The 27,740-nt window shown below is 37.6% G+C and overlaps 1 protein-coding gene and 1 pseudogene across 1 annotated transcript; one reads left to right on the top strand and one right to left on the bottom strand.

The window, feature by feature from the left end:
- Nucleotides 1-232: 232 nt before the first annotated feature.
- LOC107540676 (MICOS complex subunit MIC26 pseudogene) lies at nucleotides 233-1,761 on the bottom strand (annotated as a pseudogene).
- A 303-nt stretch (nucleotides 1,762-2,064) lies between these two features.
- Nucleotides 2,065-22,828, top strand: OSTM1 (osteoclastogenesis associated transmembrane protein 1). Its single transcript, XM_087817542.1, has 6 exons — nucleotides 2,065-2,510; nucleotides 4,608-4,722; nucleotides 13,701-13,798; nucleotides 15,912-16,079; nucleotides 17,995-18,160; nucleotides 19,928-22,828. The coding sequence occupies exons 1-6, from the start codon at nucleotides 2,106-2,108 to the stop codon at nucleotides 19,981-19,983; spliced, it is 1,008 nt and encodes a 335-aa protein (XP_087673668.1). The 5' UTR covers nucleotides 2,065-2,105; the 3' UTR covers nucleotides 19,984-22,828.
- Nucleotides 22,829-27,740: the final 4,912 nt, after the last annotated feature.

Raw genomic sequence — 27,740 nt, 5'->3', positions numbered from 1 at the left:
GAGCATAACTTATTGTTACACAAATACAATTTCCTACTAATTCGGTGTTGTTGTTTTTTTGGTAACAAAAATCAAACAAAATGTAGCCGTCACAAAACAATATCCAAACAGATTGGGTAAAAAGTAACTCTAAGACCCCTCAGAAACGTAAATTAGCACCATAAGCTGAATGGGAGTTAGTATAGTAACTGCAATTTACAAGGCAAAAATGAAAGCAGGGTAACACAAAACAGCCAAGAAACAATTTTATATCAAACTTGTCGGGTATTTGTCACAGAACTGTTTTCCAGGTTATTAACTTAAGTTCTTGTTACAGCCCAGCAGTGGTATTGGGATGCTTGTTAGAGAGTGTCCTCTACTATTGTCTTGGGCATGTCAGAAACTGGATGGGAGTTTGAAGTTGATCGGATTTTCCAGGTTTTTGCACTGGGTGCAGATTTGTGCTGCACCCCGGGAACCCCTTCTATCCTAAGTAAACCTGGACATTACCCACCCTTGGACCAGGCTACAGAGTGAGAGAACTTAGTCCTGTGCTGTCCAACACAGCACCACTAGCCAGATGGGGCTATGTACAGTTAATTAAATAAAATTATCATTCAGTTCCTTAGTTGAAGTTGCCACATTACAAGTACTCAACAGCCACATTCGGCTAGTGGCTATCCTATTAGACAATGCAGATACAGAATCTTTCCATCACACAAAGTCTATCGGACAGTGCTGACGTAGACAGTTAAGTGTTTGTTGTTTTTAGCTTGAAAGCCAGTCTATTACATTCAATACTGACTCCTCTGCCATTTTTCTGTAGAAATACTGGTTTATTGTATGGAGTTTCCAATGTTTACCTATAACTGATTAACGTGAGCAGAGCATGCAGCAGTCTACTTATTTTCAGGAGAATTCTTCGCATGTCCTGGCTTTTGAAAGTTCTCCTTCCACAAATCTTTTACGACTATGTATCCTGGTAAACCCCAGTCATATAACTTCTTCCCACCGACCTGGACAAATATGATGGCTTGTTGTGGATAATAAAGAGAGGCAGCTAGTCCCATGAAACCAGGTGAATACACCAGCTTCTTTGCTTTTGAGCTTCTAGCCAAAAGGAGTCCAACAACACCAGCAAGGCCAATAACAGCAAGTCTTGGAAGAAATTCAGGAGGCGCCTTTTGGAGATACTCATAGCTGTCCAAGCCCCAGTGAACCAAACTTCGCACCGCGGGCTCAGCCTGGGAGTACCGCGCCTGACACCAGCTGGCGTGCGGCTCGCAGCGCTGCCGGAGGCGTGAGACGCTTTCTTCAAGTGGAGTCCTTGGCGCCTCCACGTATTTTGACGGGTCCTCGGGAACGGAGTAGAGTGAAAGCTCACTGACCTTCACGGAAGCTTTGTGAGGTGAGTCCTCCCTCTGTGATGCGGAGACTTGGAGGGTGAGCAGACCCAGGCCGGCCGGCCCCACGGTCCTCCGAATTACTTTGAACATGTCGCTGGAGCGGCGGCTCTGGCAGGGCCGTGTTTTTGTTTTTTTTTTTTTCCTCTCGTTTTGTTTTAAGCTTGGAAGCCACTAGGCTCTACAACCAAAAGTAATCAACAGACGTTTTTACTCTCTGCGAACGGGATGCCGGGTAAGATTATGGTAAACACCAAGTAAACACGTCGGCAAAGGCACCTGCCGGCGGTCTTAGGGAGCTCACCCGGCATTCCCACGTGCCTGTCGTTCTGCGGGGTGACTTCTAGAACCTGGGAAGTCCCACAGGGGTGGGCGCTCGAGGGCAGGATCCCGAGATTTCATTGGTCAAAGCGGTGGGCGCCTGTCTTCCCGGAGCGGGCAGCACCGGGCCTCGCGCCTCTGGGTCAGCCGCCAGCCGCCAGCCGCCGGCGGGGGCGCGAGACCGCGGGAGTGTGCGCAGTGCCGGACGCACGCCGGCCCGCCGGCCCCGAGAGGCTCCTGGTAGCCAATGGGGCGCCGCGCGCCGGGGGCGGGGCCATGACGCGCGCCCCTCGTGACCCCGCTCGCGGCCTGCACCCGCGGAAGCCGGAAGCAGCGGCGGTCGGGGCGCCGGCTGAGGGGGAAGAGGCGCCGAAGAGCGCCCTGGGGAGTGGGACCCCCGCGATGGATCACGACGCCGCGCTCGCGCGGCGGAGGTCGTTGCTGCTGCCGCGGCGGCTGCTGGTGCCCCTGCTGTGGTCGCGGCTGGCTCTGGGCGCGCTCGCCTCGGGCGGCAGCCCCCAGGGCGTCCTCCTGTACGACCTCCTGCCCGAGCAGCGGTTGCTGGAGGTGGAGGACTTGTCTCTGACCCTGCTGCGGGGAGGAAGACGGGGGCCGCAGTCGCTGCCCCCGGACCTGCCGGATCTGGATCCCGAGTGCCGGGAGCTGCTGCTGGACTTCGCCAGCAGCGCCGCACAGCTGACCGGGTGTCTGGTGCGCGGCGCCCGGCCGGTGCGCCTCTGTCAGACCTGCTACCCGCTCTTCCAGCAGGTCGCCAGCAAGATGGACAACATCAGCCGAGCCGTGGGGGTGGGTAGCGGCGCTCACCCCGGACCTCCGGCGTGGACGGTTGGGAAGGGAGGAGGGCGCAGGGAGGTTAACTCGGCGAGGGGTGACTCAGTTTCCCCATCGCTAAGAAGAAGGGGTTGGGCTGGGAATGTGGAGTTTGAGCATCAAAAAAGTGGATGGCATTTTAGGGCTTGGGGTCGGAGGTTTTACCCTCGTAGCTGCTGTTGGGCCTCCTCTTGGTACATACTACTGGCAGAGAGAGAGGACTCGTTTTCTTGGGGCTCCTCCACCCCTCACCCTGCCTTTTTCCTTTCCTCCCCCCCTTTTTCCCCTTCCCCAGACTCCGCCACAGCTCCTTCCCATTTCCACCTGGAGTTCCCAGGAGGGACCCTTCCCTGAAACCCCAAGTGGAATGGGGGAGCTGTAGCGTGGTGGTGGTTAGGAGCTTGAGCTTTGTAGCCAGAAATGTTCAGATCCACCACTTTCTAGAAGTTTGACCTTGGGTTATCTTGGAGCCTTAGTTGCCTCCTCTTGTTAGCATTCTCTGTGCTGTTTTCCCGTCTGTGAAATGTGGATAAAAAGAACTCTTAGAAAACTGGCACGTAGTAATAGCTTTTAGTAAATGGGACCTAAAGTTTTAGAAAATGGTAAATTTACCCCCTTCCCCATCCTTGGTACCCTTAGAGCTTCTCTGGTCATGTGGTAGGTGCTATGAAGGACTTAAAAAAAAAAAAAAGACACAGAAGATACCTTCCTGTTGCTAAGAACCTTATAGGGTCTAGAGTAGGAAAGGATTAGTGTGTCAGGGCTGGTGGGAGTCATGAGGTGTGGGCCCAATATGCCCTGTAAAGGAAAAACATGAATAACTTTGGGATTGTGGAGTGGGGAAGTTCCTCTTGTATTGAGAGCACAAGTAGTCTCATGAAAATGTGGTTGGAATTATTTGATAAATCACAGTTGATTTAACAAGATATAGACTTGTATATATAGTTACATTTTGCATTGAGTCAACCTGATATTACATAATATATATATTTTTTTACATAAAGGGGATTTATTAAGTAAATCCTGTGGTCAATCTTTCTGTAAAGAGCTAGTTTCCAAATTAGTTTAAATAAATTCAGGTTTCCATGCAATATTTTCAGGCATATTTCTATTGAGTATAGCAAAGGGGATATATATACACATACATATGTACATCTCACTATATGATTTAAAAATAAAGCCCCCAAGACTTGTTCCTGTCAACAACAGCAGGGTATTATATGGCATCATACTCTGTTTGGAGCAAAGGTGAGTTGTTTTATACCTGATCAGAATAACTGATCATGATGCAGAGCTTGTTCTTTTGTGTTTTTTTTTTTAATCCTCACCTGAGGATATTTTTCCCATTGCTTTTGTGAGAGAGTGGAAGGGAGAGAGAGAGAGAAACATCGATGTGAGAGAGACTCATCCATTGGTTGCCTCCCATACATGCCCCAACCGGAGCCAGGATCGAGCCTGCAACCCAGGTACATGCCCTTGATTGGATTCAAACCTGGAACCCTTCATTCTGCAGGCAGACACTAACCACTGAGCAAAACTGGCTAGGGTGAGCTTGGGTCTTTTGAGGCAGCAAATGCTTTTTTCATTTGTGGGATACTATGGAATTAAGAAAAGGTTAAAAAATTACTGCAGCCCAGCCAGCATGGCTCAGCGGTTGAGCATTGACCAATGATCCAGGAAATTACGGTTCAATCCCCAGTCAGGGCACATGGCCAGGTTGCGGGCTCGACCTCCCACTAGGGAACTTGCAGGAGGCAGCCAATCAGTGACTCTCTCATCATTGATGTTTCCATCTCTCTCTCTTCCCCCCCCCTTTCCCTTCCTCTCTCTGAAATCAATAAAGATATATTGTTTAAAAAATACTTTTAAAAATTACCACGAACTCTAGTACAGTATTATGGATATCACCAAGGTTGGGGATTTAATCCCCCGTCAGGGCGCATACAAGAATCAACCAACGAATGCATAAATGAGTGAAACAACAAACTGGTGTCTCTCAATGTCTGTCTCCCCACCCCCCCAAAATCAAAATCAATTAAAAAAATTGTTCGGAAACTTTTTTTTCTGTTACAGAATACGTCTGAGAGTCATAGTTGTGCCAGAAGCCTCTTAATGGCAGATAGAATTCAAATAGTTGTGATACTGTCTGAGTTTTTTAATTCCACATGGCAGAAGGCAAATTGTGCAAGTAAGTTATTCTTTCATTTTCATGTTGCAATTATGGTTCAATAGTATAGATGTCAGATTTTATTTTAATGAAACTTGGAATCTTTGAATCTATAGAATACTTTTTATTGCTATGTTTAAGTGAACTTGGATTAGCATCATGGTTTATTAGTGGGAACCACTTGGGCAAATACTGAAAGGCAGAAAAGTGTCATAGTTAACAGCATGAGCTTTGCAGTCAGACAGATCTGGGTTTGAGCCTAAACTCTGCCACTTATTAGCCAGCCCTAACTAGCTGTCAGACCTTGGGCGTGTAACTTAGCCTCATCTATAAATTGATAGTAATAATGGAACCTACGCTATACCATTGTCTTGAGGATTAAATGAGATAAATTGTGTACAGTACTTAACTCAGTACCTGGCACATAGTTAATGTTCAAGAAATGTTAACTGTTTAGTAATAATTATGATATTTATAATAATCTTTCAAATGGTGTTAGGGTTGATGATAACATCTGTTCTACCAGTTTTGCAGGTTTGTATGTATTTGTGTAATAAAATGAGATCTATTTTTAGGCTTTCTTTGGAAAAATTAAAGTCACTATTTCAATTCAGAAGTGTTTTGAATACAAACTGTGTTCTAGGCAGTTTTTGTTTTTCATGTCTTATTTAGTGAGGATGAAAGTTATATTTACAGAATAATCTAAGGCAGACAAATAAATGCTTTAAAAAGTTATAGTGTCCTTGGAGGAAGTAAAGAACAAATTGAATTTGGGAGAATTTGAAATAATTTCCTGAAGGAGGTACCTTTTGATCCTTTATGGGTGAGCATGATTTCCATAAGTAGACATGAGAGAAAAGACATTGCCGACAGAGAGGCATCATAGACAGAGGCATAAAAGAGGAGCTTTTCCAGGGTCCTGAAAGCACAATGGATGATACAGTGGGAAAGGGAAAGTAGGCCTTTGACTGATGGAGTAGTTTATCTCTTATGCCAACATTTTTCATACTGCTTAGAATACAAGCATATTATTAAGAAATTATTATGTACTATAGTATCTTGGGGATTTACAATATATATGGAATATTAAAAACCATGAGAAATACTGCAGGTTTAAAAAAAGCTTTTTAACATCACTTAACCTACTGCTTTTCAAACCTTTTTTTTTTTTTAACTGCAAAGACCTCTTTTTTCATGGATGCCATTGCAAGAGGAAAAGAACTGTTTTTAAGTATTCTTAAGTCCTTTAGAAAAATCCACTAATACAGGAAAAGATGTTAATTACAAATAATTTTTAAGTCAGTTAATTAGAATAAGTGGAATACGTATCAGGGTTCATTTCTTTTGATTGATGTGACTTTATATACTTGAGGGGTTTTTTCTTTAAAGGGTATTTTGTAATGAAGATTTCACTAATTCAAAATAGCTTTCTTTTCCAGTTAAAAACAAACATTTTGCTGCATATTTACTCAAGTTACCTGGAAACACTCCTAATTATGTTCTCTGCAAATCTATGTAATAAAGATAATGAGAACATTTTTTAAAAAATTTAAAGAATTGTTCAAATAACTTTGAAATTTTTACTGAAATTTAATAAAGCATTCTTACTTGAGCAACATGGTCTTCTCTTACAAAGTAGTGAGAAAAATTTGTAGGAAGGAAAAAAAATGAAATAAAGAAGTTGAGTAGCAAGCCATCAATTAAATTAAATAGTGTTTCTCAAGTTCATAACCCTTGTTTCATTAGAGTTTCCTAATAAGCCCTGTGAGGTAGAATGAGGGTTCAGAACATAAATGAACTGCTGATCAAGTCTAGAGCAAAATTCAAAAGGCTTTAAGATTGTTCATCTGAGTAGACAGTGTTTATGAGTTAATGCCTAATTTTGTTTTTGTAAAGTTCTGTTTGACAAATTTATTGCACAGTCTCCATTTTAAGAAATATAAATACATTTTAATTAGCCCTACAACGGTTTAACATTTATGTTTTATACATGTTAGATATTATGGAAAACCCTAATCTTTTACTAAAAGTATTAATGTAAAATACTCTTTTTTTCTAAAGACCAATTAGTATTATATAAAATTAAAACTAGATAATGTGAAAAAATTTTTAATAGAGTTGCACACTTCCTGAAGTAATATTGTAATAACTTTACGGTGTCAGATGGGTACTAGATTTAACCCTTAGCAGTCATCAGGCATCAGACATCAGGTTCTGATGCAGTCACATCTCTAGCAACCAGATCTCTTAAACTGCTAATTTCATGAGTTCTTATTTTATTAGTGAATGATGCTAAAGTCTTCTCTTATCCTTGTATGTAAAAGGAAATCCATTTCTCACCTATCCAGTCATAGTTTATGAAGGCATTGGCCTGTAGAAATATGTGAAAGAATACCCTGACAAGGAAAAGCTGAAGGAGCTCACCACCTCCAGACCAGTGGTGCACGAAATGCTAAAGGGTCTTCTTTAAGAAGCAGGAGAAGAAAAACATAAAAAACATAAGAATATGAACCATAAAATGGCAATAAATATGTGTGTACTATTAACAAATGAATCTGAAAAAACAAACCAAGAAGCAGAACAGAAACAGACTCAGATACAGAGAACATTTCGATGGTTGCCAGCTGGGAAGGGGTTAGGGGGCTGGGTGAAAAAGGTGAAGGGAGTAAGAAGTACAAATTGGTAGTTACAGATAGTCGTGGGGATGTAAAGTACAGCATAGGGAACATAGTAATATTGTAATAACTGTACGGTGTCAGATGGGTGCTAGATTTATTGGGATCACTTAGTAAGTTATATAATGTTTAATCATTGGGGTGTACACTTGAAACTGATATTATGTCGTGAGTCAACTGTAACTGAAAAATTAAAAATGATTTAAAAAAAGGAAATATGTAAAAGAATACAAGGGATATTTACTCTTTTAATGAAATGGAAGAAAGCAATCATATCACACTATAATTTTAAACAAATTGTGCCCAATCAGAAGTTTGCCTAGGATGTTGTCATTTTGTATTATAGGAGACCAGAATATACTACCCAAAAATATGACTACAAGAGACCAGATTATGCCACCCTAAAATATGCCCCTTTGGCATAAGGATTAGTTTGAGCTACTTATTTTTGAGAAACAGGAGAAGCTCTGAAAACAGTAGAAGTAACATTTTGTAAGGGAAATTTGTATTTATGAAAGCTTCATTTGTAAGAGTGTCTATATGTATATATACCAGGAAGAGCTCAACTCTTCCAAGTCACATTACAAATAACATGGAAACTAGTTCTTGTGGGGAATGATTGCTAAAAAGTAAAGAAAATATATCAACGGATTCTCCTGTACAGACTTTTGAAGCTGTTATCAGAAGTGTATTTATTGTGGATATAAGTGTATTTATTGTGGATATAAGGATAGCTTTATTATTGAGATGCCTCTTGGTTGTCTTATGCATGTGACATTTGAATAACTAGCAGAATGACCAGATTTGATGAGACCAAGGATTGTTTTATGGTTAAGTGTTTCTGTTCTTTGTTTTTTTTCTTTTTCAACTTTGTTGAGATATAATTGACAAATAACATTGTGTAAGTTTAAGGTATATAATGTGTTGATTTGATACCCTTATAGGTTGCAAATGATTACCACTATAGTGTTAAGTAACACCTCCATCACATCACATAATTACCATTTCTTCTTTGTGGTAAGAATATTTAAAATTTTCTCTTTTAGCAACTTTCAAGTACTTAATACAGTATTGCTAGCTATAATTACTATGCTGTACATGAGATTCCCAGAACTTATTCATCTTATAACTGGAAGCTTGTATCCTTTGACCAGCATCTCCCCATTTCTCTCCCTCCCCACCCCTCAGCCCCTGGCAATCACCATTCTTCTCTCTGATTCTATGAGTTCAGCTCACAGTTGACTGTCTGTGTTGGGGTTTATTTGTGGACTCTTGATTCTGTTCCATTGATTTCCTTTCCTATGATAAGAGTCAATCTTCCCTAGCTGATGGAACTCCCAGGGAAGGGATTTATTACAATTGAGTTTCTTTTGGAGGATCTATCTGTCTTTAGGCAGATAAGGTGAATTCATAGAAAGCTTCTCTCTGCATCTGCTGTTTTTCAAGTGCCTTCAGCTCGAAATAATTCTCATGGCAAAGAGGTATATTTTAGAAAGGCATATTCTGACACCCTTCATTTATTATGTCTTGATTCTTTAAAAATCAGTAATAAAACTTAATGGTTAATCGGAAGGTCAACTACTAGAACCTCCCTTTCACATATTTTATCTACATGGTAATATACTAAGCGTTAGACTCACTTATTTGTAGCTTTTCATTTAAAATGTCTTAGTTTTCATACTTACTAAATTTATGTTGTTCAGGTACAAAGTTCCCTTAGTTTATACTATGTTTTCTGAAGCTTGCCCTATTTTTCAGAAATTGAGAGAGTGGAAGGGAGGGGGAGAGACACAGAGAGAGAAACATTGATGTGAGAGAGACACATTGATTGGTTGTCTCCTGCACGTGCCCCGCCCGGGTCAGGAATTGAGCCTGCAACCCAGGTATGTGCCTTTTACTGGAATTGAACCCATAACCCTTCAATCTGTGGGCTGACACTCTAACCACTGCACCAAACCAGCCAGGGCTCTATTGTTTTCTATAAAATTAGTTTTGAAAAACAGCAGAGATCTTTATACAAATTTCTATTAGATGCCAAATACTTTGTCTAAAGATGTATAATTCCTGTTATGATAATTCAGTAGATTTCTATGTAAGGTCTTAACTTGAATCCGTAACACCCCTAAAATGCCTTTTGAGTTGGTGCTTGAGCCCTCACTGAGAAAGAAGCTATGCTAATCTGTCCTTGATGAGGCTGCATTGATTATCTGAGATGAGGAAAATTCATAATGACCACTTCATTTAGTGCTTATAGGAAGTTTTATTATTAATATTCCTTAACTTACTAATTTTTAAAATATATAGCTTCTCACTGCTTATAACCTTATGCTCCCAATTCCTGTAAAAGGTAGAAGAGGAATTTTATTGGAGCTCCTTTATTTTAAGTCAGAAAGTCAGGGCTCTTTAATAATGAAGACATTTTTAGCCTCATTATATAAATGAACTCCTTTGTGCTGTATAATGCCACTCTTTAGTGATCATTGGAAAAATTTTGATGGCACTGCATTAATGCAGTATATAACTCGACGGCCAGTCTATATAACTAGCTGTTAATTTAATGTTCAAGTTATTTTAAGGGAAAAGGAATGGCTGTCAGTAAAATAGAAGAGATTACTTCTTTTGTTGTTCAGAGAAATTCCTTTATAAATTACTTTTTTCTTTTTTTGATCTTTTATAATTATATAAATTACTTTTTTAATGACGTAATTTCAGTTACATCCTTTGTATAGAAGAAATTACCATTGCACTCAATTATTCATGTACTACTTCTTACACAGGGATGGACACACACTCATCTATCCCTATATTACGTATGTCAGTTGCCATGACATGGCCCATTATAACACAGATGTACAATTGCCATGGGTACAGTTGTATTCCCTTGTACTTCCCTGAACAATGTCAGCTACAAAACTGAAAACCTGTTCAATCTTGTGTACCCAATATACTAATAATCTGCGTATTTGTAATTGTGTTTCTTTTTATTTATATATACTCTGCCTCATGTGTAAAAAGATTCAAGGCAACTTTGTGATGATGTTAAACCAGGATTAAGGGGGCTTATGTTATATATTTTTAAAAAATAATTCACTGTGTGAACTTTTTGAAAGCTGACTGATGGGGTAACATTTTTAAATAATAAAGGAAAAATGGCACAATTAAGAAAATATTTAATTGAGGGCCTGGAAAGTATATTTTATATTTCAGTGCCTTACTAAATTGATGCATGCATGATTCCTCAGTGTGCCACTTTATTTCTTTGACTGCTAATTTGTGATGTGATCCCTCAGATTTTGAAATGATAAGGTGAACAGTCAGAGTGGAATTTACATTCTTGAGAAGATCCAGCTACAGAGAATGTAGGTAGAGTACATGAGTTGAGAGAAAGAATGACTGTAGAAAGAGGTTCATTAGCAGTGGCCCGTGTATATTAGGTGCAGAACAACCCCTGTTCTTAGGGGACTGTGTGAGGGGGTGAATGGTGCTGAATTCCAGCTCAGCCTCTGGAAGCAGGAGTGTTGTTTTGTAATTTATCTACCCAGAGGGGATGTCTTTGTAAAATTTACACAAAGAAGTCTTAATGTGCTATTGCTGCCCTGTTCACCAGGTTTAGGTTTCATCTCAGTTGCCAACACTGATCATTTAGTAGTAACTGAGCCTCTGTATCGTGTAAGATGTCTATGGGCAGTGGAGGGAGGAGTGGTGGCAAGTATTTATTGACTCTGAATATTGAACTTTAATGGTTAGAATTTAGATGTGAATATCTAATTATTTTTTAGTGTTTGCAAGTGCAGGCTCAGGAATCAAACAGTAGAAATTTCAAGTTTTCACTTCCTGGTTTTGTGACTTTGGGCAACTTCCTTAATTCCTCTAAGCTCCTGTTCCTTAGAAAATGGAGATAATGATAGTTCTTGCCTCATGGGATTGTTGTAAGAATTAAACGAATCAATATGTTTAAAGCCCAAGCATAGCACTTAGAACATAGCAAGTACTCAGTTAATGTTAGCTTTCATTGTAGTGATTGTTGTTTATCATACTACATGCATGTCTCATAGCGTATCATATCCTAGTGTCTAATATCGGGGAGAAGAAAAATCTTTTTCTTCTATCTGTTCTAGGTTTTCTGGCTGAGACTCTGTAAATTAGACTGGCCAAAGACAGACTAATGAGAAAAACAAACAAGTTTATTAATCTATGTGTTGCACTTGTATCCATGGGAGCCCCCAATGACGAGTAACCCAAAGGGATGGTTAGAATTTGGGTTTATATACCATCTTAGGCTAATCAGAAAAAAGGGATTTGGGGCTTCTGTGTAGAGGAGACAGGTTATGGGAAGGTGACCAGAAAAAGTATGGTAAACAAGTTGTGTAGTAAGGTTAGTCACAGAGACCTACGTAAATCTCTTCTCTGTTGTGAGAGCTCTTCCTTTTACTTGACCCGGAGACATCTTTACAAACGGAAATTTCCTTTATAAATATTTACAAAACAAAAACTTGTGCCCTGCTTTTAGAAGTTTCCTGCATCTGCTGGTTCTCGGTGGCCTTTAACTCAGAATAACCCATATGCCAAAGAGGCTTATTTTGAGGTGGCATATTTCCAGTCCCCTTCACTGCCTATTCAGTCTCTCTTTTCCATTCAATTCTTTTCATTGGCATTGCCACCTTTCTCCTGGATAATTGCAATAGCCTCCTATCCCATCTCTCCATGACCAGTTGAGAGCTATCATACTAGATGGCCCTGAGGGGTGTAAGATACAGCTACCAATTGAAATTAAGTGGGGTTGATTACTACAGAATAGAAATTGGAAAGTAAACTAAGTGGTAGGGTATCTCTAAAGATTGTTTTGTGGCCCTGAGACTATAATTTGAATTGAGTTCCTTTATTATAACTAGAGTTTTCTAAAATAATGTGCTACAACCAGAATTGGGAGTCCAGAAGGTAAATGGAGTCTGTCCAGGGTTGGAAATGTTTGTACGTGGAACGCAGTGAGGGTCAGGATTCCAGGAGGGTGAGATTGAAACAGCTGACCTCGAGTTCCAGGATGTGGAGCTAGGCACTTGAACCTAGATGAGAGGGTAAACTGAGATCACGGAAAGGTACAAGCAAAGTAAGGATAAAGAGTAGGTTTATCGAAAAAGGGAGAATAGGTAAATTGTGCTATATTCAACATAGAACACTATTAAAGAATGAACTTGAGAGAATGCTAAGCAAGAGAAGCGAGTTGCTGAGGAACATCATTGTGAGATTTTAAAAATATATATATCTTTATTGATTTCAGAGAGAGGAAGGGAGAGGGAGAGAGAGAGAGAAACATCAATGATGAGAGAGTCATTGATTGGCTGCCTCCTGCAGGCCCCCGACTGGGGATGGAGCCCGCAACCCGGGCATATGTGTCCAGGAATTGAACCGTCATCCCCTGGATCCTAGGCTGTTGCTCAGCCACTGAGCCACGCCAGCCGGGCTTATTGTGGGACTTTTTAAAAAATATGTAAAACGGTTCTGTTTTTACTCCCATACTTTACTTGAAGCCTCTGTATCAGTATTTCAGGAAAAATTCCTACCAGCTTGTCTCTCTGGTCTCCCAACTCACAATAGGTTAGAAAGGTCATGTGAAAAAAGTTATCTTGTTAGATGCAACAAATGACCCACTAGTGAAGATGGGACACAGAACTACTAAATTCTACACAAAAAAGGATCAAAAAGGAGATTAATTTAGGTAAAATTAATGCAGGATAAACGTCTTCTGCCTAATCAGCACTAAGAGTACCCCTACTAAGGCAGCATTTGATAACTGATGTTCAGGATTAAGACAATGCACTGACAAAAATCAGTTTAAATTTTATTTGGGATATTGTTTTTATAAAGAAAGGAGGATATGTGATTATTATTATTATTATTTATTAACCCTCACCAGAGGATATTTTTTCCATTGCTTTTGAGAGACACACTGATTGGTTACCTCCCACTGGAGCCCTGACTGGGGCTGTTGATCAAGCCCCCAACCGAGGTCTGTACCCTTGTCTGGAATCGAACTTGGGACCCTTCAGTCTGTGAGCTAATGCTCTAACCACTGAGCCAAACCAGCTAGGGCATAATATGTGATTGTTTTAAGCTTTCATGATAACGATTATGACATAAAAGATACTTTTGGAAACTAAAAAGGGTAAGCTTTATGTATGTGGAAAATTCTCTTATATGGAACACTTCAAGCTTGTTTAAAAAATTACTATAGTGTGAAACAGAAGATGATAGTTTGAGAGACAAATGACAGTATATAATTGTTGCTTGAAATATATTAATATACTTTTTGTTTTTTTTTGACAGATTGTTTAACGAATAAAAGTGAAGAATTATCAAATAGCACATTAAACTTCCTCAATCAATTTAATAGCACCTTGACCTGCTTTGAACATAATCTTCAGGTATTTTATATATGATACTTGAAATTAAAATGAATAATAATTCCAACTCTTATGGCATTAATTATTGATATTAATATGTACACACAATGTAGAGAAGTTAGTGGACCTGGATGTCTGGTAAATTCTTCCATTACTAGCCCTTAGGAAAATTATGAAAACTTCAGTTTTCTTTTTTGTACCACAGGGTTAGTAAGATCTACCCAGCCTACCTTCAAGTATTTTGTAGTGAGGATCCAATGAGAACGAGCATGAACACATTAACTGAGGCATGTGATTGTTTAACTCAAACATAATGGTCTGTAATTTACCTTGATTTGGTTTATGCAGTACTGTATTTTGCAATGCAGCATGATTCTGTGTGTATAGGAAGCTTATTCTTTGCATCAGTATTTGCTTACATATATTTTACTTACTTTAAAAGGCACTGTTTAGTAGGTAACTTTGAATATTGATTGTAATATAAAAGGTAGCCTTCAAGAAACCTACTCTAGTGGTTTTTGGTTTCTCCACCTCTGATCCTTGAATGTTGGTATTGGAACTTTCCTGGTGGTGGTGAGGGGTGAGACTTAAACCCTGATAGAATTATTGTTTTGAAACTCACTTAACAAGTAATCCCCACAAGTAGATGTAAACATGTTTAGGATATAGATATGCATGATTTCCTCATGATAACACAGAATTATGAATTTCCTTGACAATAATAAAAACTATTACATGAGAATTTCCCAAACTATGTTCTGTAAGATGTTGGTAGATGGCCTATCTACTAATAAGGCTGGGAAATTCTTTACTACAGGATTTCAGAATTTTAGTGGATTATTGTGTGTTGTAAAACTCTAAATGGTAATATTCATATACAGTATTTGTCAAAACTATTTGTCCAGAAACTCTTTGCTTTAGGAGATTAGTATTCTGATGAGTGTATTTTAGGGAAATAAGCATTTTCCCTGGAATGTTAGTTGCAAATATTTTTTCCTAGTTTGTTGCTTGTCTTTTTATTGTGCTTTTCTTTTTGTTAGGAAGAAATTTTAATTTTTGTGTTGTTAGATTTATCAAAAAAATTTTAATGGCTTACAGATTTTGTGTCACACTAGAAGGCCTTTTCCCACTTTGAGATTATTTTTAAAAATTCTCTTGTGATTTCATACCTTTATGATTTTTATTGCTATGTCAAAATATATGTGCATTTAAAATTTTAATATCAATGGCTAAATTACACTATCTCATCAAGGGTCTGTGCTCAGTATTTAATTGAACACATTTAGCTGCTAAATGCACAGTTGTTCTATGAAAAACAAGCCATGGTCTATTTCTTGTGGCAGAACTAAAGGGCATCTTAGTTTCTCTGTCAAATAGATGGTGAGGGTAACATTGTGGGGACTGTATCGTTAATCCTCTTAGTATTCCTTTCTCTTTCACTCCAATATTCAGTTAACACAGCATTTCTCCAGGCTACAAGGTAAAGAATAAAGTGGCTCTTTAGAAAACTTGTTCTTGGAAAGACAGGTGTTAGTCCTGAAAGTGGAAAAGACTGAAATTCACTAACATAAAACCTGAGATGTTATATCCATTACTTTCATTTTAAGTTATACAATTCTTTGGTGTTAGCCCCTTTTTGTTGAGTAGAAAGGACTGGATTATAAGCCTTGGGGTAAGAGGGTTGTGTGGGGTTGTAGTTTTAGTGCCTTTTCCTTTCCCATTAATAAATGCTCTCTGTTACAAAGTCAGCACAGGCAAGGGCATATTTTATTTATTTGGTGAAAGTAGGATACATAGGAACAAATACATGAAGTGACAAGATAATTTAGGAAATTTTTGTTGTCCTCAGTTAACAGAGGCTAGTGCAGTGACTTTCAAAATTTAGAGGCAACTGGAAAGTTCCCAGTATTTTGCTATGTGCTTTACATATCAGGTTTCTAATTTGGGACCTATAATACAGGTAGTGTAGTTCTCTATTATAGATGATAAAACTGAGGCTCAGAGTCATTTAGCAACCGACCCAACATCATAGCTCAGCACTTTAACATACTGTGTTGTTTCCTGTTTTCTAGAAGGGCAAATAGCTTACATTAAAGAGATGTAATGTTTATTACTTGTGCTTTTGATATTTTAGGGGAGCATACACAGTCTTCTACAGTTAAGGAATTATTCAGAAGTGTGCAAAAACTGTCTCAAAGCATACAGAACTCTGAGTAGTCTGTACAATGACATGCAAAAAGTGAATGAACATGAGAATAAGGCTGAATCGGGAACACATTTGTGCATTGATGTGGAAGATGCAGTAAGTACTTTGCTTCTAATATGATACATATTTTGCAGTGTTGTTGAATTGCAGTGCCTTCAGTATTATTACCCCTTTCAGAGTTATATTGGAATCTTCACATGCTGTCTTCAACTAGCAATAACAAGTTATAAAGTAGTAAAGCTTTAGATTATCCTGCTCTGTCAAACTAAAATGGAAATTAATCACATGTTCATAAGTGAGTTGATAATTTGGTACGTTTTGATTTTTAAGTTTGATAATGTGTGTCATTTTCTGAGTTGTGGGCTTTGTTAGATGTTTACATTTCACTCTCTTATTCATATGTTGCTAATTCAAGAAGTCTCTAAATTTTGCTATCGTGTGTTTCTGAAGCCATTTCTCAATTACTTCCTACCCCGTTGCTTTTTTTTTTATATCTATTACTATCTGAATTTATTTACTTGTTTATAGTCTGTCTGCCCCCACTAAAATATAAGCCACATGAGGATAAGGACCTCATGTCCCTTTTTGTTCACTGTTCAGTATTTAGAACAGTGCCTGGCATATAACAGACCCTTAGTAATATGTATTGATTAAATGAATGGTCAACAAAAAAGTTTTTTTTTCTCCATTGGATGGCCTGCCTTTTCACGGGGCACCACGAGGTGGCGATCATGCCTTTTTATGGGAATATGATGCCTGAGTATTGAGGCATTAGAGGAAAGTGAGAAATTATTGCCTAAAAGTAGAGAACTCAAGGTCAAAATTTATAAACTTAATGGTTGAGAATAATGAGTGTGAATTATCATAGCAGCTCAGAGTTAACTATAGTGGATCAATAATATTCAGGATGGCAAAGAGCACTTAAAATATACACACCATGGGGATTTTCATTTGTTTTTTTACTGCGTTATTCCCAATGTCTAGAATAGTACCTGACTTCTTGTAGGCTCTCAATAAATAATAAGTATATATATTTAAAGTAATGGTCTATTTTTTTTTTTTTAAATAAGAAAAATGAATATTGGTTCTGTAACCAATGAGATTACACAGAAAATCAACATGACCACCTATTTTAGAACATCCTTCTTGCAATAAGCAACACTTACAGTATACAATGTACTCTTTGTACACAATATCTCAGTTAAACAAAATCTAGGCAAGATCAGTTTTCTGCATTAAATTTGATAGTTTCCTTGTATCAGCAGACTGTTTGACAGAAACTAAGAGCTCAATGAAAGTAAGATACTGTTGCTCCTAACTTGTATCTATTGTATACTGCAATTAATATTGTCTAATAAAGTTTCCATGACTCATTGGGTATTATGTACGTAAAAATTATTTGCCACAAGTATGAACCTTTTCATATATCTCAGATAAAATATTAAGCATTTCATAGATAAGCCCTATTAAGCTGATATTTTTATTTTCATCTAAAAATATTGCAGCAAGATTAGAGATTACATATGTGATGTACAAAAAGTTTTGTTTTTGTGAGTCTTCCACTCCTCCCCCTCCATTTTCCCGAGGTACAATTGACAAAATTATAATGTAATTGAAGTGTATTATGTGATGATTTGATATATGTATACATTGTGAATGGATTGCTACAGTTGAGCCATTCTTTAAAATCTTTTTTAATGAATGAATCATGGTCTAACTATATTCTTATTGATGCAAGTTCTGTTTGAACTCTGTGAAAGGTTAACATTATTTGGACAGTATTACAAACTTATAATATGAAATTTTTGTGTGGATATAAATTCATACAATGACTGATTGTGAACCACCTTATTTCCTGGCAGGAGAAATTGTCCTCAACGACCCATAGATTTTGTATGATGTATATTTAGTCTAAATTCTGAGTGCCTGTTTAGTTGTTAACAAAATAATTGTATGAAATTGAAGACAAATTAAATATAAAATAGAGTAATATTATTTGTTATTGTTCCAGATGAATATTACTCGAAAACTTTGGAGCCGAACTTTCAACTGCTCGGTCCCCTGCAGTGACACTGTGCCTGTCATCGCTGTTTCCGTGTTCATCCTTTTTCTGCCTGTGGTCTTCTACCTTAGTAGCTTTCTTCACTCAGAACAAAAGAAACGCAAACTCATTCTGCGTAAGTGTCTTTTTACAACTGTTCATTTATTTAGATAAAAATCTATATTTTAAAAATTTAGGCTTGCTTTAGAAATGATATATGCTCTGAGAACTCAAAGTATATTAGCCTAAGGTAGTTCTCTACTTCCATTTTGCAATTATACTTACTAATAAAAGAGATGTGTAAGAAGTTTATAAGTGCAGATAACCCAAAGACAACACAGTGTCTTTCAGATGCTTTAATTGAGAAAGCTAGGTTCCCTAGAGTAAGGTTGGCAACAGCAGAGAAATAAGCAACAAAGACTTTGCAGAGCTGAAATGGCCACAGTAGGGAGACTGAGACAGCTCTTAGGCCCACTGAGGCCATGGCGGAAGCACCTGAAAGTGTGGCAGGCAAGGAGAAACTATAGCTTACACGCAGTCTGTTTATAAACAAGTTGAAATTGCAGTTGCAGAACATTTTTTGACATATAGCATGTGCTTGATACAAATTAATTCCTTTCCTTTGTTCCCATCAAGTAGGGCAGAGCAGAAAAAGCACTGACTAAAAGATCCTGATCCCACCTAGCTGAAGAAAAGTGGCTCTAAAACTCATGAGTTGCTTGTTTATTATCAGAATGAAAGTACAAGCTTATCTTTTAGTAATTTTAGTTTTTAAAAGGAAAATGTATTTTGGAGAAAACAGTTAGACTTTTTCCCCCCTCTCAAATATTATTCCTAGTCTAGAAACCTATGACATAAAAACTCACCTGTAAATTTCTTTATAGCACTTCATGGTTTTTCTAACTTTGTTTCTAATATATATAACTTTAAAAAAAAAAGGTTACTTGTAGATAGTTTTGAACGGGATTTGTAATGTCTTATGACCTTCAAACGCTAGCTACTAGAAGGGAGAGTCCTTGTCACGTCATGGGTATGTTTAGTAAAGCTTTTTTTTTTTTTTTTTGTAAATATATTTTTATTGATTTCAGAGAGAGGAAGGGAGAGGGAGAGAGAGAGAGAAACATCAATGATGGTAGAGAGTCATTGATTGGCTGCCTCCTGCATGCCCTGGGAATTGAATCTGCAACCCGGGCATGTGCCTTGACTGGGAATCAAACCGCGATCTCCTGGATCATAGGTTATGCTCAACCGCTGAGCCACTCCAGCCGGGTAGTAAAGCTTTTTGAAGATTGCCAGCATTCTGTAAATATGTAATATCTCAGTCCTAAAAACTCTTATTTAGAATAATAACAAAACAGCCCAGGGGCTTGACTATTGAAAGACTATTTTTCAGGGCTTGGTTTACTTTTAAAGTTTATCATCTTATTTGCCTTGCATATCTATTTAACTACAAAAGTATTTATTGTTTCTGATCAGAGTTTTTGCTTGTTTTTACAGTAAAAATCACTATTTGTCTGCTTGTATAAGCTACAAACCTTGTTCTGATTTCTTAATTTTTTCTTTTATTTCCCGATTTCCCTATTCCCTTCTCCACCTCTTTTCAGTTAGTCAGCAAGTACTGCCAACCCTACTTCCAAAAATATATCTTAACTTTTTTTTACCTTTACTGGTAATACCCTAGCCCAGGCCATCATCCTTTCATTGCACTAATTCGGAATCTCTTAACTGGTATCCTTGCTTCCATCGCTTGACCCAGTACAGCCCATTCTCTATCTAGTGATTCAAACATAGAATTAATAGATGAATACTATAGTTTTTTATACTATAGTTTACATAAAATAATGAATAATCATTTTTAGAGAATTAAATTTAAGTTAAAATTTAATACTTTTGATTTATACAGCCAAACGTCTCAAGTCCAGTACCAGCTTTGCAAACATTCAAGAAAATTCAAACTGAAACATACAAAATGGAGAATTAACATCATATTCCATGGAAGAATGGTAGAAGATACAGCTTGGTCCAAAAGAAGATAAAGTTCTTAAGAAATTCAAGGACTTAAGATTTATTTTTAAATAAGAATTTTCAATTTTTCTTTCCTTTTCCACTCCCTTTGTAAGGGTTTGGGTATTTTTAATTTACAGGCATAGCAATGTTGTCTATTTTAAAGTGTATTTGTTATAATAACAAAAGATGCAAGAACAATCTTTGTTTTATTTTGTAGGCATATTATTACTATTTGAAACTTCTGGTATCTTATTAACAGTATCTCAAGTAGCAAAGTTTTAAAAAACTAACATTTAAAATTAATCAGTTATAGCAAAGACTTTGAAAAAGAAATATGCTTGCCAAAAAGTAGCAGATCCAAAGATTAATTTAAATCACCATTGCAGTATTATTGTTACATATATATTTAATATGTCATGTTATAAATAATATGTAATTCAATCTCTAGTTTCCTTAAAGTCATTTTTTGAAACCACTAATTATAAACCTCCCTAACAATTTTTAGAAGTGGGAGGACACATTACATTTATCTTTGTAAAAAGATTTATGGTAACTGGTTTCTTACTTGACTTTTATAAATAGTATTTTACACCTTATTTTTTCCTTTATTTCATAAGTAATTTGAAATCATTGGACTGCTTTATTATTCAGGGCAAGATGGATTCTTTTTATACCAGGGATTTGCATTGTGAATTGCATTAAGTTATTTGGCAATTTATAACTTATTACTACTTTAAATCAAATGTAGCATTATCACACTGTAGTGACTTTTTAATGGAGATTTTCTTTTAGGATATATGGGGATTTTTGGAGGGGAGATAAAGGAAGAGTAAAAAAGCTTAAGGTTCAGAAAATAGGGACCAGAGGGGATGCTCACTCTAAGACTGCTAAGTGGTTCATACTACTGGCACGAGTCAGACTGAGAGCCTGATACAGAAAGCAGATAGGTTAAGATGATGCTTATTTTTTTTCTAAATTATTTCAATCAGATAAAAGAGATATGATTGATATGAAGTAAAATATTTCATTCTCAGAAAACATTCTATTTTGGAATGCTTATATCTTTTTTTAAAAAAAGCTTCATTTCAGAGTTGTTTACAATATTTTCCCTCAGGTTTTTAGTGTTAGGTATTTCATTTGCTGATTCCTACTTGCTTTCTTGGTGGAAATAGGCTTTGTATTAAATGTTGAGAAACAAGAATTTGGTTAAATGTTACAAGAATTTGAATATCTTTGTGTACTGTAAAATACTCTATAGAGGGACAAGAAGGTAGTTTTTGTTGTTTTAAATGTTTATCGTACAGGCAGAGTGAAAGAAAAGGTTCATTCTTGGATATGTAACATATCCACAAGCTGTAATAGTTTTTCTAGTCTGCTGTGATCCATTAAAAATGTGCTGGGTTCATTCTGTTTTACTGTTCCCGCTGCTGATAGTAATAGTACTATTATGATCTGAAGCATATAGTTGAGGGCCATTGAAAGCAATCTTTCATTAATGCAGATAAAACCAGTTTACATGTGCAAAGGTACAAAATGGCATATAAAATTCTGTAAGTAGTGACTCTGAGCACTTTTGAATATTATATATTTCTAAAAACCATTGCTTTTGGAAATGTTTGCTAATAAGCACTTTAAAAAAGAAAAGGCAGCCTTTACTATTTTTCTGGTTGAGTCATTGCTCTTTAGAAGTAACATCAGCGAGAGATTTCAAAAAATAAATATTAAGTACTACACTAAAGTGTGTAAATATTTCATTTTTTAGTCATATTGAAAAATTCTTTGCATAGTTCTGAATTCTTAGACACGAGGCATATGTGTGTACAAGAACATCTTTAGTTTTTTTTGAAACTTTGACATAAAGGAGGTAGCTTAAGGAAATTGCAGTGCCATATTTGATTTTTAAGTACACTTTTAAAACTTCAGCTGTAATTAAATATCACATTTCAGTTTTTCAAGTATTGAGTTTAAATATCTACTTTAAAAGTACCATCTGTCTTATAACTTTATTGCAAATAAAAATGCACTTTTGGATTTTGTTGTTGTTGTTGGATTTGAGAGGTAGGAATAGCATCAGCTACTTTAAGTGTAACTCTAAATCAATGAACGACACCAGGGCTTTGCTGGTAAATGCTGCTTCCAGTGGGACCAGTATTTTGTAATGTTTCATGGATGGGCTCTACTTTTTACTGCAATGTACTCCTTATAAAATGAAATGTTTTCCCAGAACAACATTATAGTTGGGTTGCATTTCTGACCAAAAATGACATCAGAAAAATAATAGACATCACCAGCAATGAATTGTGAAAGCAAAAATATACCAGTAACCTATGTAACATTTCAAAATGTAAAAAATTATGTTCTAAGTTTATATATGTATGTAGATATATAGCCTGAGCTAGAAGAAACCTTAGAAGTCATCTGGTCATAGAATCCTAGAGCTGAATGGATTCTCTAAAGACCACTTAATCCAACCTTCTGTCTGCTGCATGGATTCCTTCTAAAAAGTCTCTCTTATTTCCTATCTTATTAACTAAGGAAGCAGAACATTTTAGAGCTCCATATTTGTAACTGAGCCATCGTTTGATAGACAACTCTAAAACTGAGACTTGAGATGCCTAAGCGAATATTTTTCCACTGCTCCACCCTGCTTATCTTATAAATATTCCGTAAGATGATCATATTGATTATAAAAAGGGCTTCGGCCTATGCTGAATTATATATGTAGCACATAAAAGTTACAACTCTACCAAGTATGCTTATTCTAAACTATTACATTAGGAATAATAAATACTAGTCATATATATAACACATTTAATGATCAGTAATTTTCTTTGTTTCCTTGGAACTTAAGAGGTCTTTTGAAAGATAATAATATTGATTCATGTTTCTAGAAGTATGAAAGTTTTCAATAATGATTTTAAAACTTGTTTTTCCTATGATAAACAGGTATTTTAAAGCAAATCCATCCCAATACCCAAATGCAATTAAAATACTTTAAACCTTTAAAAGGAATAATAAGCCAATTTTAGCTAGATATTGTAATAATTCCTTCATTGTCTTAAATATCAGGATTGTATAAAAAAGATTTGCCCAATAGCAATGGAAGTGGAAAACAGCTCAACAATTGTAATTTCTGGAATAATTGTAGGCAGCAACAGTGTGGGTCGGCAGGACTGAAAATTATTAGTTTATCCTGTTTTCACTTCTGAGACAGAAGAGTAATCAGAATAAGTTAGCAGAAAGTTTCTGGCCTTTACTGTGTATCTTTAGAGCAGGGGAGGGAAACGTCCGGTCCGTAGGATGTATGTGGCCCGTGAAATCATTTGGTCTGGCCCTGCCAAGCCAACCGTAGGTGGAACTCAAAATTCAATAAATCTAGGAACTTTTTTCATAGCTAATTTTTTAAGCTGATAATTTTGTATGGCCTGCAAATGGTATTATAAATATCCAAATGGCCCTTGGCAGAAAAAAGGTTCCCCGCCCCTGCTTTAGAGGCAGGTACCTGCACCAGAAAGCCTTGCAGTCATTCCCGTTTTCAGAGGGGACCAGAGTGATTTCTTCCCTTTTCTTTCTCCTTTTTGTACCTCATTTTCTACATTCAGTTGTAGCGCTATTGCCAGTAATGTAATAGGAGCTGAGATAGGAGCTTGGCTTTTTAAAATCTTTCTATCCTGGCTGTTCTCCAGTAAATATGGTACAGGGACTCTTACCAGTCAAAACCCACCATTCCCCCTAACACACAGTGCTCTCATTGATTTTTTCCTGTGGATTTGGAGAACGAATTACTGTGGTGTGGGAAAACAGCTAGCATTAGGATGTAAAGAGCTTAGGTGAACAGGAAAATCTCCAGATTGAATCTCCTTACCTTGCATACCTCTACCCTGTGACTCCCAAATATTTATATAGGAGGGACCTAGGGATGGCAGTCTCCATGGGATAGGGGAGTTGGGGGTCACTTGTCTTGAAGCTGTATGTGCATGGCAAATTCACTGTGTATTACTAGATTGTATACTTCTGGGGGTGACTTTGGGGAAACAATGGGGGCTAAAGCTTTGTTTGACAACACTGCTTGGAACACTTAGCCTACCATCCACTCAGGACTTCCTCCTTGCTCTAACCCAACATCTGAGATAAAAGCAGCATGAAATGGCTGTTAAGCTACTTTGGCTCTTCCTCCTAGGGGTGTGTCCTTTGCACCAGGGGATTCCTTGTTCACTGTTTTTCCTTCTGTCTCTTCATACCACAATAGATGGAATCATAGGAACTGTCCTTCATAGTTTGGCTGCTATCTCTGAATCTGTACCACTCATTCTGTGTCTTTGAAACACCAGGGATAGGTGCTGGGAGGGGCACTGCAATTTTGCTTGTAACCAACCCCACCATGCTGAGAGTGATTTAGATAATGCAGTCTCTCACCTGATCAAGTTCTGGAAAATGCTTTTGGGTTAGGGTCCTTGCTTATTGATGTTCTGATTTCAAGAGGTATATCCACATCATTTCTTTTTTCCCCTTTTTATTGAATTTATTGGGGTGACACTTGTTAACAAAATTATATGGGTTTCAGGTGCACAATTCTATAACACATCAGCTGTACACTATATTGTGTGTTCACCACCCCAAGTCAAGTCTTCCTCCATCACCATTTATTCCCCCATACCCTCTTCCACCCCCCAATCTCCCCCACTGTTACCATGTCCATGTGTTTTGGGGTTTTTTTTTTGCTCAATCCCTCCACCACCAATGCCACCTAGCCCCTCACACCTGACACCTGTCAGCCTGCTCTCTATGAGTCTGTCTCTATTTTGCCTTAGTTCATTTCGTTCATTAGATTCCACATATGAGTGAAATCATACAGTACTTGTCTTTTTCTGTCTTATTTCACTCAGCATAATGTTCTCTAGGTCCATCCATGCTGTTGCAAAGGGTAAAAAATTGTCTTCCTTTTTATGGCAGAGTTGTATTCCATTGTGTAAATGTACCACAGCTTCTTCATCCACTCATCTACTTGTGGGCACTTGAGCCACTTCCAAATCTTGACTATTGTAAATAACACTGCAATGAACATAGAGGTACATATAGTTTATCAAGTTAGTGTTTTGTATTTCTTCTGATAAGTTCCCAGAATTGGAATCTCTGGGTCATAAGGCAGTCCCATTTTTAATTTTTGAGGTAACTCCATACTGCTTTCCACAGTGGCTACACCAATCTCCACTTCTGGCTCTCAAGTTCACCCCGGCTCTTTGCATCTAAAAGTCCTATAATTTACTCTTGTTCCCATAGTGCCACCATTTTTCTTCTTAGCCCCAATTAGCTTCACCAACACCAAAAATTCAAGTGACTTGATTTAATGGTGGTAAAATCTTAAGTTTTCCAGTACTTTAAAGAAATCACTCCATTGCCTTCTGCCTTGCAAAGTTTCTGGTGAGAGGTCTGCTATAATTTGTACACTTGTTTTATATGTAATGTATTTGTTTATTTCTGGTTCCCATCAAGATTTCCTCTTAATTTTTGATTTTCAGCAGTTTTACTGTGATGAGTCTAGGTATGTTTTTGTTTGTTTTGTTTTTTATTCTGCTTGGAATTCTCTGAGCCTTTTGGATCTTTTTGTCATTAACTTTGGAAAATTCTCAGCCATTGTACCATTAAATACTCTTTGCCCTGCTCTCTCTCTGCTTTCTGGGACTCAGATTAAATTTATGTTAGACCATTTGAGATGGTCTCATAGCTCTATTGGATGCACTCTTCTGTTTTATTCACTCTCTTTGTATTTCAGTTTGGATCATTTCTGTTGACCTCCTTCAGGTTCACTGATTCTTTCCTGTGCTGGGTTCAGTCTGCTGACAAGCATATCAAAGTGGTTCTTCATCTCTTGATACTATATTTTTATTTCTAGCACTTCATTTAAGTCTTTTATAGTTTCTATCTCTCTGCTAAAATTCCCCATCAGTTTTTGTTTGCTTTCTGTCCACCCATTTCACTAGATCCTTTAGAATTTTAATCACCATTATTTTAATTTTTAAAAATTGATTTTAAAGAAGGAGGAGGGGGGGAGAGGAAAAAAAATCAGTATTAGCATTGATCAGCAGCCTCCTACACGTGCTCAGACCAGGGATTAAACCCACAACCCAGGCATGTGCCCTGACTGGGAGTCAAACCCATTACTTTTTGGTGCATGGGATGATGCTCTAACCAACTGACCCACACTGGCCAGGGCAATCACAAGTATTTTAAAGTTCCTTTTGGATAGTATCAATATCTGGACCATATCTGGGTCTAGTTCCGTAGACTATCTCTTGACAATGGGTCATTATCACTTTTTCTTGCTTTTTAATGTATCTTATAATTTTTTATTGAATGCCAGATATTGCACTTAAAAGAACAGTAGAAACTGGGATAAACAGTATTTATACCTGCAAATGGTCAAATCTCTGCTTCTATCAGCCATTAATAGCTCCCATCAGTAGTGCATCTGGGCTTGAGTTTTATTGCTAATATCGTTACCTTCAGTATTACACATTTCAAATTCCTTCAGTGGTGGACTGCCTCTACTTTATGTTTAGTGTGTGGAATGCCAAAGTTTTCCTCAGTGTTCCTGCTTCACCCTCAGCTTTCAGCTGGATGTTTCTATACAAGTGAGATCTCTCTCTGACCCCACCCATCTCCTAGCTGTAGAGATCTGTTGCTTGTTTCTTTGTGCAAGGCTTGTGGTTGGGGCAGCCATTGTTTCCCCCCCTCTAGCTGCAGTCTCATGCAGGTCCTGAGCTCTTAAACTTTAGGGGTGGGCCTTCTCTCTCATGGCAGTCAGACTCTACATTGTAATGGGAGGGGGGGGTGAGTCTTAAGTGAGAGCAAGTTTCCTGTCCCTCTCTCACTGGAAGCAGACTTCTGCTTTGTATCAGTGCAGGATCCTGGTCACAAGTGGGTTTCCTGCCCCCCTCCAGCATCTGATGACTTTTGCTTCAACTCCTCCACCGCCACAGCAAACGTTTTCCTGGAGCCAGAGGACAGGAAAGTTTTGTACCACTCCTCTCAATTCTAGGAGATAAAACAAAAACAAGATTGATAACTTTGGAAAACATAAAAAGGAACCAAGTCCCCAAGAAAAAATATAGTAGTGAAATTAACTCAATGAAAGGGTTTTTTAAAGCAAGTAAGACATAGTTGAAGAGATAATTAAGACTGCATTAGGATATCTCCACAAGGAAACATTTAGGAAAATAATTTTAGAAATACAGATGAGGTGTAAGAAATATAGGGAATGCAGTAAGATTTAACATAAATGTGTTTAGAATCTCTGAAACAAAGGAGAGAGAAATGAGACAGAAGCAATTTAAAAAAAAAATAATAGCTGAGAACTTTTGAAAACTGGTGAAGTCACAAATTGTGAAGCCCAAGCAGAATATAAATTTTTTAAAAAATTATCTTTGTGGATTTCAGAGAGAGGAAAGGAGAGGGAGAGAGAGAGATAGAAACATCAATGATGAGAGTGTCATTGATCGAGCCTGCAACCCGGGCATGTGCCCTGACCGGGAATCGAACCCCAATCGCCTGGATCCCAGGTCGACGCTCAACCACTGAGCCACGCCCAGCTGGGCCCAAGAAGAATTTAAAACAAACCAAAAAACCTAGTCACATTCACTGTAAATGAAAAACCAAAGAAAAAAAATCTTACAAAACAGCTAGAGAAAAAAGATACTACCTTCAAAAGA

Source organism: Miniopterus natalensis, chromosome 5 (assembly GCF_054644295.1).
Source record: "Miniopterus natalensis isolate mMinNat1 chromosome 5, mMinNat1.hap1, whole genome shotgun sequence".
NCBI lineage: Eukaryota > Metazoa > Chordata > Mammalia > Chiroptera > Miniopteridae > Miniopterus > Miniopterus natalensis.
The sequence above is the reverse complement of the archived record's forward strand: the minus strand, read 5'-3'. Positions and strand labels throughout refer to the sequence as shown.

Bases quoted from the DNA above. Each gene is read 5' to 3' on its own strand.
- OSTM1 (XM_087817542.1), top strand. From the start codon at position 2,106: ATGGATCACGACGCCGCGCTCGCGCGGCGGAGGTCGTTGCTGCTGCCG. The intron at 4,723-13,700 runs GTAAGTTATTCT...TTTTTTTGACAG, and splicing joins GCAGAAGGCAAATTGTGCAA to ATTGTTTAACGAATAAAAGT. The intron at 13,799-15,911 runs GTATTTTATATA...TTGATATTTTAG, and splicing joins GCTTTGAACATAATCTTCAG to GGGAGCATACACAGTCTTCT.